A 15,274-nucleotide genomic window follows, 5' to 3' on the forward strand; every position below is an offset into this window, starting at 1 on the left:
TCATCGCTAATTTTTAGCCTGTTTATCAGAATATTACCTGTATGGTGTAACTTTGTATATTTTTTATTTTATTTATTACAAAATAGTATAACATTTCAAATTATAACAATATGCAATATAAATATTTTTTTTCTTAATTACTCTACCACTCCGTAAGGTGAACTCCAGGAGCTCGGGTTTATGGTAGGAGTTTTACATACAAAAAGAAAATAATGCTTGAAAGGCGATGTGTAAACAATATTCAAAGATTTATTAAATTACTACAAATGTAATTCAACATAAAAATTAACTACAAACGTAATTCAATATACACAATTTTTGAGAATTAATTTTAGAAAAAATATAAAAATAGCCAAAGTTTTTTAAATGCTAGATAGTATAGACTAAGTAAACATATATTAAGGGTGCGAAATATCACTATTGAATTGTTCATATTTCAAAGTTTCAGTTATATTAATTTTGTTTTTGGACGATAATCTATTATACCATCATAACACCTAAATACAAGTTAGTATTGCTGAGCCGTGGTCATTCTTAGCAATAAGCCTTTTTTTTAAATCTATTGCTTACGCTATCTAAGGAGTGAATTTTATTGATGAAATATTCTTTATAAATTTGATATAAAGCATTTCTTTTATACAATTCTGTGACAGTTGGTACATTAAATTCTTGAAATATCTAAAGTTGGGAAGTGGTTATGGTTTCCTAAGAATAAGTTTTCTTTGAATTGTTATTATGGGCTGTAAGGTAGCTTTAAAGGTCCCCCCCACCCAATAATGCCATGCTGAAATAGATTGGATCAATGCAAAATAAACAATTTTGATAGTTTGCGGAATTCTAAATTCCAAAATATCATCTTCACTTAGGACGGGTTGTTTCGAAGGGTGACCGGATAAATCATCACAATGATAATTCATCACATCTTTAAAAACTTATATAAAGTCATGGAAAGTGATAAAACAAAAACTTTATTAACTGGGTTAAGTAGGTTAGGTTAGGTTAAATTTTTTTTTTCATCGTTTCTAATGACTTTATGTCACTTTTTAAAAGTGTGTTGAATTGTCACTGTGTTGAGTTATCATGGAACCGTTTCGAAGAATTTGAACAATTCATCAAATTTCAACATTAATTTTCGGATTCTGTGAAAGTCCTATTCAAGTTCTGTTATTATATCATTATAGGCTAGTTGCTTGATGGAACTGAAATAATAACAGAATTTGAAAAAATCTTTCACAGAACTTGAAAGATTTTCTGAATTAGTATAAATCTAAATATAAAGTTGTTATGTTCTGTTTATTCTTTTTTGTTAATATAATGTTTCTGAATTCATCCATAAAAGTATATTTATTAGATCCGTGTGTTCGGTAAATACTAATTTACCTATATCTACCATAATATTAATTTTTATTTTATCCACATGTAGATTAATATCTAGGCAATTAACTCGGTGCATTGGTACTTCTTCCACTGTGATGTTTGAATAACATTGTTTCATCGTATTTTATCTACAATGTTAATACAATAATTTACATTGGGACAAATATATTCTGAAATAATAAGAGTTTTATCTAATTCCTCAGTGAAAAAATTATTCATTTTTAGAGGGATAAAAAAATATGGAAGCGAAATGCGACTCACTCATATTAAATTCGCATTTGCGCATTTCCTAGTATTTTATTACAAAATTCACATAAGGGACTGTTGGCTGGATGTTCATTGTGATAACCCTTTCTGTTGGTACATTTATGGCATTTGGCAGTTTCTTGTTTTTGGTGCAGTGTTGTATTTTGTGCTCTTCTGCACAGTGGAGGCATCTGGGACTTCATGAGTTCTAGGCATCTTAGTAAGGTGTGTTCGTATCCAAGGCAATGATAGCATTGCATCAGTGGATCGCAGTCTCCTACGTGTGCTTTTGAGTATCCAATGTTGATCGATTGGTTCATTATCAGTTTCCGAGGTCATCGCGCTTTTTATGTCATAATTTTGATTTATCAAATCTATTAAGTGTTCTTCTTCCTTGTAGCCAGCATCAACTCCCTTGATGATAATGCAAGGTTTTTTCTTAATTTAATTAGCTTGTATTCTAATATCTGGGTTTTTATTGATTTCTTTTTATTTATTTATTTATTTTTTCGGTAAATTTTGTGTTTTACGTGTTAGTATTGGACGGCCGGCATAGTCCAGTGGTAACGCATTGGACTGCCATTCCGAAGGTCGCGGGTTCGAACCCGGCGTGCGCAAATAAATTTTATTTGATTAATTTGTGTTATTTCACAATTAATTAATTAAAATAATATATAGTATATTTGCGGCACGTTCCAGAGTGGAAGATACTACCAGTATCGCCCTGGTGTAAGACCACCATTCAGAATTGAAACGTTGCTCCAAATGGCTTTAGCCGTGTTTAGTGACTAGATCTGAATAGCCAGGTACTTCCCCACCTTCCTCTTTCCCTTCCCCACTTACCTTCAGCCTCACAACATCCCCCAATTGGGGATGCCATAGTCTCACTGGCTCCAGACGGGAGCAGTTGGGACTCTTGTGAGGTATTCACTATAAAAAAAATATAAAAAAAAGTATTATTTTGTTTTTTTAATCCAGAAATTCCTATTTCTAGTTTGGATACTTTTATTTTGTCTTTCAGTTTTTTTTCTGTTCATCTGCAGACTTGTCTTCTTTTGAGGAAATTAAGAGAGTAAAATTATATTATAGTATTGGGTGAGATTTCTCCCTTATCAACATTGCATAGGTTTTTTCTTCATTTGATGCTTTTTTTATCAATGTGATGTATGATGCACTAGCTAAAGAGTGAAACTTTTCAAGAAGTATTCATGGCATAGTTATATTAATCAAATAAATAATTTTTATTTTTTTTAAACTCCTCTGGCTGATTTGTTCAGTTTTGAACAAACAGCTATTACTATAAATATTATAAATGAAATAGAAAGAATATGCCGGAATCCTTCAGGTTTTGATTTTGATTAAATAATTTGCACCTTCTTCTGTTTAGATCTCTGACACCAGCTTTTGAATTGTTTGTATGAGAAGATGTATGAATGTGGATACAGGAAGTAGTGTGCTGCAGATAAGTTCCGTGGCATTCCTCTGCCTGTCCTTGCTGTGAAATGGCAAGGTGGCCATGCATCTGCTATCATTATCACAACACTACATCCCAGGGTGGGATTCGACCTGCGATCCCTCGCCATTCAGCCCGTGGCTGTGGTAGACTAATAATATATATGCACTGAAGAGATAAATCGATAAAAGCGGGTTGTGGCTGTGTTTGTGTGGTCAAAATAAGTTCAATTTTTCTTTTTAGTAAAATTGATCAAATTGACAGATGAAATAATATAATTTTATCAATTGGCCTGTCTTATTTTCGGTTTACGTCTTCAGTAGCTATCGGCTGACATGAGAAATGTCCATCTCGTACATAACTCCACGGAAAGACAGCCTCCACACTCTGGTCCGCCATCAAGGATAAAGAATAAGGTGCTCCCACAGCTTAAAGAGTCGGCGATGTATGCGGTGCGGTGCAGACGTCTGAACGAGTGATCAATGAATTCCAGCTCCATTCGTTCCCCGGCGGGATTGATGAGGTCCACAGACTGGCTCACAGATCTAGATATCTCCTCTCTGATCCCCCACTATATGAAAGAAGAAGAATAGGACAATCTGTCCGGGCCTAGAATTCAAAGGTCTTTTTTCAATTGGCAGCATCTGTTTTCTTTCAAGTCAGTATAGAATACAACAAGTTTCTAACACTATATAAATAAACGTTTGTTCTTTCAGACTGGTGAAGCCGATAGAGCGTCCGCTCTGCATAATGCTGAACTGGATGCTGGCCAAGCAGAAGAACATCCACAAGTACGCCAAGCTCTACCTGGAGCAGGGCTACGACGTGCTCTCCGTCAGCTGCACCCCCTGGCAGCTGCTGTGGCCCATGAAGGGATCCCAGGTTAGTCTTATCGGACGCCACTGTTATGTCGGCGTGAAATATTAAAGTGTGGCAGCCCTTGAAGGTTTAACACTCAATTCCCGTAAGAGTATTCTGCGATACACTTAATCCTGTTTTTACACTGTGGATACGTTCCACAAAATTACTGTGTATATTATATATGTATCTGTTAGACAATATACGCATCCGTTTTTGCATATTTGGCATGAAATCACTTTCGTCACTCGAATTTCTACTCTCTTCGATTTGATTCTATTCTAACTCAATTCTAAGCCCAGATACATATGTAATACCATTACCTTTTGTTGACGGTGTTATTTTAAACTGTGTTAATAAGACCACGTAAAAACAGAATTTGCCGTATAATGTTTCAGTGCCCTTTTGTGTAATAATTCGTGCTCTTGAGTACAGACTGCCAATGTAAATTTGGCCCACTAGTAACCACTTCGATAATCTCAGTAACTTGCCATCGTTCCCAAGCATGACGGCAGATCGTCAACGAACAGAATGCTTAATTTTGTCTACTTGATTGTTCGATCATTGGTGATAAAAAAGTAAATATATATATATAATTTTAGTAAATATGAATTTTGTCGACGTGAACTGTTGTTTGTTCATCGGCGATCTGCATAATGACAAGTTACTGACATCATCCATGAAAATTTTGTCCATGTGGATGTACTAGGGGTCAGATCTTTATTTGTACTTTATTTGTATTTGTATATATCAAGGTGAACAGTGAAATAATTATTGCAGACAATGGAATATGATGTAATATGTATTATATGTTGCTTTACTTCTGGAATAATGATTATGTGCTTAGAAATATTACTTTTGTCTTATGTTTCAAATTTATTATTGATGAATTCTCTGATTAATGGCAGTGAGGTGATTGTGGCATGGAATTGGTAGAGGAAAAATGAAAGAAATTTAGTAGAAATGGGATGTGAGAAATAGGCACTAGTGCGATAAAATAATGTATGATCATATTACTAATTAGAGAAAGGTCAACCGATGAACAATTTGCTTTTTCAGGCAGGAGAGTAAGATGGATGACAGAGAATATCCATCGAAACTGCTCAAGCAGGGTTTGAGTCGCACTAGCATTGTATGTGCAAGCAATATCGTCCAGCAAAAAACTGTTTGCTCAATTTTCCATTTGTTTGTTTTGTTTCGAATTGCCTTTCTTAGGTTTCTCATGTTCTTATAGGGCAGGTAATCGATCAACAACACTCCCCTGGATGAATTTCAATTGCACTTTTAGTTTTTGCCGCAAAAAATGAATAACAGCACGGACTTCGCAATCGGCGGTAGGGGCAAGTGGAGTCTCCACGGTTGCTGGCACATGAGTGTCCGAGCGGTAAAAGTAGACACATAGGATTTTTACAGTGTTCTATCTACACCCTGATAAAAGTTCACTGCGACTCCTGGAGTTTTCCTGTATACCGCGCAGATTTAAATAAATAGCGTAACTTAATTTTGAGACAACCCTCGTTTATTCATAATAAAAGTCAATCAACATGGTACCATTGGTAATACATACTTCTTGGCAGTTGGTGGCTTGTGAGTTTTGGGTGTACTAGAGTGCTAATATTACAAAAATGGCATTATTGATGTTGTTGTAACAAACTGAAATTTCCTGAAAATCTTCATACAAAAAATCGAATTTTCGAAAAAAAAATCAAAATCGTTTTGGACTAAACAACATCGATAATGTCGAATTTTTCAAGCTTAGCACTCTATCACACTCAATAGTCACGAGTTGCCACTACTTTCTGGCTGGTGATCTAAGATTTGGTGTCCAATTTATATATAGATTAATAATTTATGTTCTGTCTAATGGCCAGTGGAACTGTATCATATTACTTTGTTGTGAAGTAACACGTCTAAAATTTCTTTGGCAAAAAAATGTTTTAGAAAAAGGGATAAGTAAAAGATTACGCCTTTAGGATGTATGTAGTATCTGAAGCAGTTTGGACTCATTGGCTCCGTTGCTTCGATAGTCCATGCAGTTTAGTTGTAGCTCAGTGACAGTCGGCACGCTTCCATGCCATATTTCCCTTTGTTTCTATTATCCATTGGTGCAAAATATGCAATAGTGCTTTACAAGGAACCATAGAAGTAGCTTGGAGAGGTGTGCATCTAGTTTTAAATAGACAGTTGCAATATGATGTATGATGAGTTAAATCTTCTTCTCGTATCCTGGAAAGTTTGGGTGATGCAGGATTCTGGATCCCAAACCCTATTTCTCCATGAACCTTACTACGGACAGAGATTGTGAAAGCCAAATGGACGACTAACTACTGGCCAACTATCACAAAATAGGAGATGCCATAGTCCCACTCTCTCCAGACAGTGGAGAGCAGTTAGGTTTATGCAGTAGTCACATAAAAAAGGGTAAATGTGTGTACATTTAAAAAACGTACAGTGACAGACCACCAAATTAAAATGAATGCGAATAAAGCAATAAATAAGTGATGTAATGATAAAATGGCATTGCAGACTTAAAATTATGAATATTTGTTGCAGTTTGTGTATTTAAGAAGTATGTTACGAGAGATGGAAAGGATGAAAGAGAATGGTAGAAAAAGTCAGGGACGCCCAAGGAACACATGGCACGATCAAGAGAATCAAATAATTGAGTTGCTCCATATCAAGAGGAGTGGCGGCTCGTGACTTTTGGGTCTACCGTAGTGCTAATATTATAAAAACAGCTAATATTATTGATGTACGCTGAAAACGATTTTTATTTTTGTTTTGAAAATTTGATTTTTTGTATGAAGATTTGCTGGATTACCTGAAAATCTTCATACAAAAAATCGAATTTAAAAAAATAAAATAAAAATCGTTTTCAGCTGCAACAACATCAATAATGCCATTTTTGTAATATTAGCATCTAGTACACCCAAAAGTCACCAGCCGCCACTGATCAAGAGTCAGAATATCAGAAGAGTATGTATGAAAGTGATTGAAGGAAGGAATGTGGGTCAAGAGTTATCCTCTCTGCCCACCACTGCATATAATCAGTTCGTGTGATGGTTAGTTAGTTAAACATAATTATTTTGTTTATTTCCTTTGAAAGTACATGGATATATTATCATAGCTCATCATCCCATCCGCACGTGAAACTATTTCACGAGTCATAATAATCTTCTGGGTTGCAGCTAGTTGCCGGCGACCTGCTGAAGTTCATGGAATCGAACTCGGCGCACAAACACCTCATACTCCACTGCTTCAGCATTGGAGGCTATGTGTTCGGCGAACTCCTATTCCAGGCCTCTCAAGACAAGAAGAGGTTAACTAACATCCCTACGAGGCTTGCTATCGCATGGAGCTTGTAAAACACCCGTCTCCCGTCCTGCCGAGCGTCCCCTCATCTAGTCTAAGTTCACTTTTAAATGGAGTTATGCGTTAATAGTCTAGCAATACCGTAAAACCACTAAATAGAAAATATGCACTAGAAATACCTTTCTTGTAGATTTTAATGGAAACCTTTTGGTTCTAGCCAGTTTATCACGCGCTTTATCTCTCTTACACTTGCCTGATATTGTGTATCGCCATCTCTTTTAATTGAAATGAATATTCAAAATGATGATGATCGATCTGACTTTTGAATCATGAAAAATATTGCATTTCTTGTGTTTTTCTTTGTTCATTGCTTAAAACCCTAATTAATCAAGTTCCCATGTAAGAAGATGTGACCTATTGCAGCTATCCCCATATGAGGATGTCACACATATGATCTATTGGTGGCTATCCCCATATGAGGATGTCACACATATGATCTATTGGTGACTAAAACACATACATTGTGTCAAAACATACAAAGAGGCCAGCCTTGTAAAGGTTAAGAGGTGTTTGCTCCCTTGAGACATGAAACTTAAAAAATTGCCCAACCTCACCCAAGTTTTGAGGGAATACTGGCATATTGGATGTATCATTTATCGTTTTCTAACTGATAATGTTAAATTTTCTATCTACGAGAATGCTATGAAAAAGAATTACAATTATAACATAATTATCTCAGCAATTTAATCGACTTGCTTTGCAGAAATTCACACGTAATAAAGTCATCAAATGACCATTCACCGTCATAATTTTTTTCCGCCCTTGAAGAACCTTACAAAAGAGTTTTACTATACAACTATTTATTGAAGATATGTATCTATATTATTATAGATCATCATTAATTATTGGTAGACTGTTATCAAATAACCTCCATTTATTTATATTGTTTTATAAGCGGTATGTAGGGTGACTGATATTTAATGTGAATGTCTCTTGTCTAAGATATTCATTAAATGTGCATATCGCGTTGAGTAACAATCACCCTGTCAATGTACACACTTTTCAACAATAATTATTGTATTTTGTATAAGTTATGCATTGGTAATCTAAGAACCAATTTTCAATTTTTTTTACATACGTAAATTAGCATTGTCCTGGCAGAAATCAACAAATCACTGTAGAATCTTTACTTTAAATAGCTTTGGCTATGGATTAGTGGGCGCATCTTATGTCTTATTAGAGTCAGTTAAAAAAAAATTATGTTAATACCGCACAAGAGTCCCGATTGCTCTCAACCGTTTGGAGCCAGTGAGACTATGGTATCCCCAATTGGGGTATGTGTGAGGCTGAAGGTAGTGGGGAGGAGAGGGAAATGGGAAAGTTGAAGGGGGGGAGTACCTGGCTAAACACGGCTAAAGCCATTTCAAGCAACGTTTCAATTCTGAATGATGGTTTTATACCAGGGCGATACTGAGAGTATCTTCCACTCTGGAACCTACTGCAAGTTTACTATATGTTATTTTAAATTAATAAATTGTGAAAAAACACAAATTTATCAAATAAAATTTACTTGTGCGTGCTGGGATTTGAACCTGCGATCTTAGGCTTGCTAGTCGAGAGCCTTACCCCTTGACCACGGAGTTATAATTTATAGTATATGTTTTGGGGTTTTAAATTCTCAAAACCTTATTTGATGACCATCAAATCGACGATCCGCCTCATTTTTTTGTCTTCACATTTATACTGTCCCTGTTAAACACCGATTCTCGGTGCGTTTCAGCTTTTGATCAAATTGTGATTGATAGCTGAATTCTTGTTAGCTATCACAATTTGTCCAAAATCAGCGTTGCTCAAATATTCATATTGGTGCCGATCGTTGCTTCGATGTCATCAAATGTGAAGACAACCTGAGTGTTACAAAAATATATTTTTTATCCTTTTCATTTCTGTCAGGCAGAATAAAGGGACATAAAAAATTGAGTTTGATTAAGTATGCATAATTTATTTAAAATTTTCACCATAAGATTGCGAGCGTTTCTAGGTTTCCTGAGAATGCTGTCATTTTTCTTCTTCTATTAGATCTGTGTAAAGAATGCGCAAACGCGTATTCTTTAAAATATGCAGGATTTTGTATTTTAATGTGAATGGTGGTGGTTGTGGTTGTATGTGACAGCTTGAAAGACTATTTTCGCTTGCAGCTAGTGGCGGCTGATACACTGCGTTTCATTGAATCCAATACCGCATTTGCTCCGCTGGTAATCCACGGATTTTCTGTCGGCGGATACATGTGGGGAGAAATGTGCTTTATCGCATCCGGTAATAAGCCAAGGTATGTTGATCCATCGAAGTTTTTACTGTAATGGCCAGAAAATCAATCATCATTATTTTCACTCATTTCAATATTTTTACAAAAACATTTTTATGTAGACGATCGTCATAGTGATTTATTTATTAGAGCTTACGATTTTAACATCTGATGAGGCGTTAAGACAAATTTACAGGCTTACGTTTATAATCAAAGCGGTAGATACTCTTAGTATCGCCCTGGTGAAAAAGCACCATTCAAAATCAAAATGTTTCTTGAAATGGCTTTCACCGTGTTTGATGATCAGATCTGAATAGCCAGATATTTCCCAACCTTTCTCTTTCACATTTCCTTCTTCTCCCCATTCTCTTGAGCTTAACAACACACCCTAATTATTGGGGTTGCCATAGTCTCACTGGCTCCGGACACGGTGTACGGCTCGGGACTCGTGTAACTGGCAATAAGAAAACCGTTTAAATATATACTAAAATCAAGAGTTTTGCCAGGAAAATTTGTTGGAAACATTTTAACCGTTCAAGCCTCGGAAGGTCATTACCAGCCACAAATATCATATTGTCCGGGGCATTCATACATTATAAAAGTATTTTGTGTATAACGGCGAGATATGCTATTTTTGGTTCCATGATAACTCCTCGAAATGACAATTCAACACACCTTTAAAAGGTGATATAAAGTGATGTAACAAAAACTAGGTTAAATAGTTACATATGTAACCTATACCTTGTTTTTTTTCATCACTTTTCATAACTTTATAACACTTTTTATAGGTGTGTTGAATTGTCATTTTGATGAGTTATCCGGTCACCGTTATTTTTTCATCGTTGGAAAGAAAAATAATTATTCTTCTCAGCTTGTCTCATATATTTATGATAGATTCCATGGATAAAATCCTAAAACTTGACGAATTGTATGATTACAAAATGGCAGTATTTTTTTGTTTAAAAAATTATTCATATTTTTTTATTGTTTTAACGGCATAAAATGGGAAGTGTCAGTAACTTACTAATTCGGAAATTATATCCACGTTTATTTTAAATACAAATATCTGGAAGATAATTTTATCTAGCTTCGAAAATGGTATTTGTTTTTACGACAACTATATAAATATGTAGCATATTTAAAATTCCAAGAGGAATTTCATCATCGTTGAGAAGTCTGAAGAGTTAATTTAGACGCTACAGCCATAGCAAGTATTTATATGAAGTAATTGAGCGTAAAACAACATATTGCCTTTTCTTCCTCTGCTTTTATAACTATTATTTTGCTTAGTTTTCTCAATATTTATAAATAAAATGCCGCATTTTTCAAACAAATCTGCTTAGTTGCTTCTTAACATTTTTTTTGAGAATAATTTTAAATTAGGTTTCATTTTGCTTCTTTGGTGGAGTCTGTCATAATAAATACAATTATTTAGCATAAATGCAGCTGGTTCTTTTCCCCTATCTTCTGCACTCTTACTCACTCACTCGCACTAACTATTATTAATCAATATTTTATAGTGGATGAAATTCTTTTATTTATTAAATAAATGTTATTAATTTTCTGGCCATTACTTTGTTATACCTATTGTTTTTGCACCATCCAATGCTTACTCCCATATTCCCTGCCCGTAGAATTAATTAAATTTGTTTTATTTAAGCACATTTGTTGTAGTCATTAATTAATCTATCACCCCATTGGTCACATCATCCTGAGATGCCATTCAACAATTAACCTACCAAATAAAATGTTAGTGGTCACATCATCCTGAAATGTGTAATGGTTCCATCCTTCTACATTTATACCTATATTGAAATAATGGTTATTTCTCCTGTCTGATCTGCAAAATGTTGTAACATCCTGGCCATTGCCCTTCGATTTTCCTAAGCTGTTGGTGGCGCCCTTAGAGGACTACCTTAAGAAGAAACCCTAGCTAAGTCTTTCGACCCCCGTATGGAACATACGGCAGAAGATCTTAAGATTTAATTCGCAATAATGCCCCTTTTTCAGCGTTGTGTATTTTTTGATTTTGAAATTCATATGAGATATGAACGGGCTATTAATGCATATATTTGTGGTAATCCTGGTTCGTTTAAATTAGAGTGAATGATCCCTTTACTATTGAAATTTTTAAAACTTTCTTACAAGACCGCGTGTTTAGCCTACTCCTGTCACCTGCAGTACGCCTAACTCTTATACAGTGGTAATCGCTTGTAAACCTTTCCTTTTAAGCTCTTTCCTACCTTTAATAAATCCGAGGACATGAAATAGTTTCGTTATTGCATAAATTAGTATAGTATGGTGTTGACATGCATAGTGCGACGGTTTTCGTCATCTCAGCTCCAGGGTCGCCTCCATTCTGTTTTACATATATTAATTTTGTTATTCGACACTTAATCTTATATAGGGAAGGGACGAGAGGGGGGGGGGGAGAGGAAGGGTAAACTATGTGATCGAAATGTTTTTTTTTTTTGCAAATTACGTTGGCTCCTCCGCTGACCAAATACGAGAACGGTGGATGGTGATCAGAAATCAAACGCTGACCCCGACGTGGCTACACTATACCCCACAGCTGGCGACCCATTTCATAAAGGTACCCTGACCTGTCGGATGCATTCACGTCCAAGAGAAAGCGAATTAAGTCATCACGCCACTTCCGAAATCGCTCCAACGCCCATTCCTCCGGACGAACTACTTTACTGAGTCTAGATGGGGAAGGTAATTGCATCCCATATCATGATACTAACGCGATAAGTGTGTCGTGTAGGTTTTGCCTGATGAAGCTCAAACTCCCACGTGCCGTCAGACCTACAGTTCACCTCAAAGAAGCTGCTGTAATTCCGCCAAGGGAGCGTTCCAGTTGGCTTACATCAGCCTCTCGGTCGACATCATTGGATAATGTGATAGTGCTGCGGGCTTATCCCCACGTCATCTCACGCCGCCGCCCTCCACGTGGATTTTCACAGACGTCCAAAGTGCCTTCGTCCTACACGCCCCAACTGCAGGCCATGTTCCCGTTCATTACCAATTGGCATCACTATTTCCATTCCACTTTCGTGCCCAATAACTCCACACGGCCCCGTCAGAGGGTGTAGTCCATCCAGCGCTTCGTTGGCCCGATCCGTCCACGCTGACAACCCCTCTCACGTGATAGCGTGAGAAAAAAAATCCTTCTGTCTAGTCCGTGTTTGTGAGAAACGGATTTGCAGCGACGCTATCAGACATTACCCAACTATGAAGTTTACTCGAGGGGTAAATTTGGGAATGGGGTAAGGCTTGAGGGTAATTATATTGATATTGTCGGGGAATCCTGAAAATTGACATGTTGGTTTTATGTACATATTAAAGTGGATTAGTAGTAACTGTCAGTCGGCAAATATCAGCTTCACGCGTTCCAAGTCCATCTGGGAATTTGGTTGAATTGAATTGGAAATAAAAACACTTACCCAGTCCCTATCCGCTAAATAACAACATCCGGGTTGGGTTTTACACAACCGTTGCCATTTTGGGCGGGGTGTTCGCGAATATCACTAGATTTACCCTGAGCTTATACATAATATCTTTACCTCCACCTGATACATCCTCAACCTTATTTTCCTAATTTTTTTGTGTTACCCTCTCTACCGGCCGTAACGAATGTGCTTCGGTATCTCCTCCCTAACCTGGTAGTTATTGAAAAATTTCGTTGTAACACGGCTTCGATCGAGCCCAAAGCGCGGTAGCAAGATACTTAGGTATATAGATTTCAGTTATATTTTGACTTTAATCCGAGGCTCCATTGAAGCCCCCAATTAAAGTTTTATCACTTTCGTTTAATTTTTTCCGAGAAGAATATTTTTGGTTTATTATCTTTTGACCACAATCTTTTGTTTATGATCCGTGACTCTAATTGAATCCATAGCAATCGCGCTCAACTTTATTCGAGAAGAAATTTTAACGTTTATTAATTTTAATACAATTCATTTATAATCCGTGACTTTATTTGAATCCATGGCAATCGCGCTCAACTTTATTCGAGAAGAAATTTTAACGTTTATTAATTTTAATACAATTCATTTATAATCCGTGACTTTATTTGAATCCATAGCAATCGCGCTCAACTTTATTCGAGAAGAAATTTTAACGTTTATTAATTTTAGTACAATTCATTTATAATCCGTGACTTTATTTGAATCCATGGCAATCGCGCTCAACTTTATTCGAGAAGAAATTTTAACGTTTATTAATTTTAATTACAACTCGTTTATAATCCGTGGCTTTATTTAAAACATAAAAGAATCGCGTTCAACTTTATTCGAGAAGGAATTTTTAGCGTTTATTAATTTTAATTACGACTCGTTTATAATCCGTGGCTTTATTTAAAACATAAAATCGCGTTCAACCTTTCAACCTGAATTTTGTTATTACGTCAAGGACACTGAGTCTAATTTCTTCAAACACTGAATTTAACTGTATGTTTTTGCCCAGAAAATCTCTAAGTCCAGGATAATGACCAAAGTGATAATTCCTCCTAGCGCGGCGCGTATACTCCCTTAAAAGGTACTCGGCGACTTGTGACGAACTATCCCGATTTGTGTCCGCGCATGATGTCTTATAGCAGTAATTAACTACGCTTGTCATTGCGATCCAACCTTTATTGCAGCGTTACGGTCTTATATTTCTCGCACAATATCCTCTGTGTGACTTAAAACTTATCAGACTTACCCTTCTGCGTTTCTCAGAAAAAATGGGCATCTGCTGTCTCACAACACAGGCCCGTACTGGTGAAATTCTGAAGTTTGCCCCATCCTGCAGGTGCCTTATAATCCGTCAAAATTGACCTGTTTTTCTAATTTAAATTTTTCGCGTTCCTATTTGGTCCGTGATGTGTGTTCTGATGACCTTTCCTTTAGTGCGCTAAGACGTCCTCTTACGCGTAACTAATCAAAATTTTCCTCTTAACTTTCCGTTTTCGTGGATATATCCTACAGCCTACCTTTAATCTTCTTTCTCCCGTGTGGAAATAGAACTCGCAACTCGCCTTTTGTCGAATTGAATGCTGTACACGTCCGTTCCTCCCTTTACCTCCCGAATCGATCACTTCTGACAACCATTCCCCTTCCTCCGTATGATAAGTCCCTTGCGTAAGGTCGCCTCTTACATTGCACATTTATTCACCTTCCCCTTTCGTAGTTTAGTATAATAATCACACTTTTCACTGATTATTCCAAGTTCCTAAGGCCTTTTCGGTACTTGTTCTAGTTGAAATGTCCCAGTACACATCATGTCGCTCACCCTTTGCCTTTCGTCCGAGATCGCATCGGTTTGATAACCTGTTTATTTCTTTGGCCAGTTTCATTTTAAGAACTATTACTGAATTTTCACGATTCCTCCCTGCAATTATGGGTGTTGGCCCAAATGATTCTGTCACACGCCTATCTTCTCTCTCCGTCCCTCAACTCGTTTCGCATCAATCAGAGGTCTCAAGTTCCCTTCATAACAAACCCGTATGTACTCGGTCATAATTCCTCTGCCAAGCGTCTATACATTAATTTTAATGTATTTTCGTCTTCCATAAGCCACGTATAAAATTAAGTACTTTCGATAATGGTTATTACCGACTAAATGACGCAGAACCATGTTCGAAATTTTTTCAAAATCAACACCCTCAAGTGTCTGAAATTGGCAACCCTCTTACTTCTTCTAACCTCGAGTAACAGGCCTGTTGCCACCAAATCTCGCTC

The 15,274-nt window shown here is 36.4% G+C and overlaps 1 protein-coding gene across 2 annotated transcripts in view; it reads left to right on the forward strand.

The window, feature by feature from the left end:
- Positions 1–15,274, forward strand: part of l(2)k09913 (transmembrane protein 53-like lethal (2) k09913) — a 72,505-nt gene that overhangs the window by 51,154 nt on the left and 6,077 nt on the right. The window contains exons 4-5 of one of the 2 annotated variants that reach the window (XM_089644705.1): positions 3,793–3,958; positions 7,123–7,253. In XM_089644705.1, coding sequence (XP_089500831.1) covers positions 3,793–3,958; positions 7,123–7,253 — 297 coding nt within the window. Of the gene's footprint in view, positions 1–3,792; positions 3,959–7,122; positions 7,254–9,444; positions 9,576–15,274 lie in introns of both variants that reach the window. The other variant, XM_089644704.1, reaches the window with a different exon arrangement.

The sequence above is a fragment of the Hesperophylax consimilis genome, chromosome 21 (assembly GCF_061612785.1).
Source record: "Hesperophylax consimilis isolate HC1 chromosome 21, BYU_Hcon_1.0, whole genome shotgun sequence".
Classification (NCBI taxonomy): Eukaryota; Metazoa; Arthropoda; class Insecta; order Trichoptera; family Limnephilidae; genus Hesperophylax; species Hesperophylax consimilis.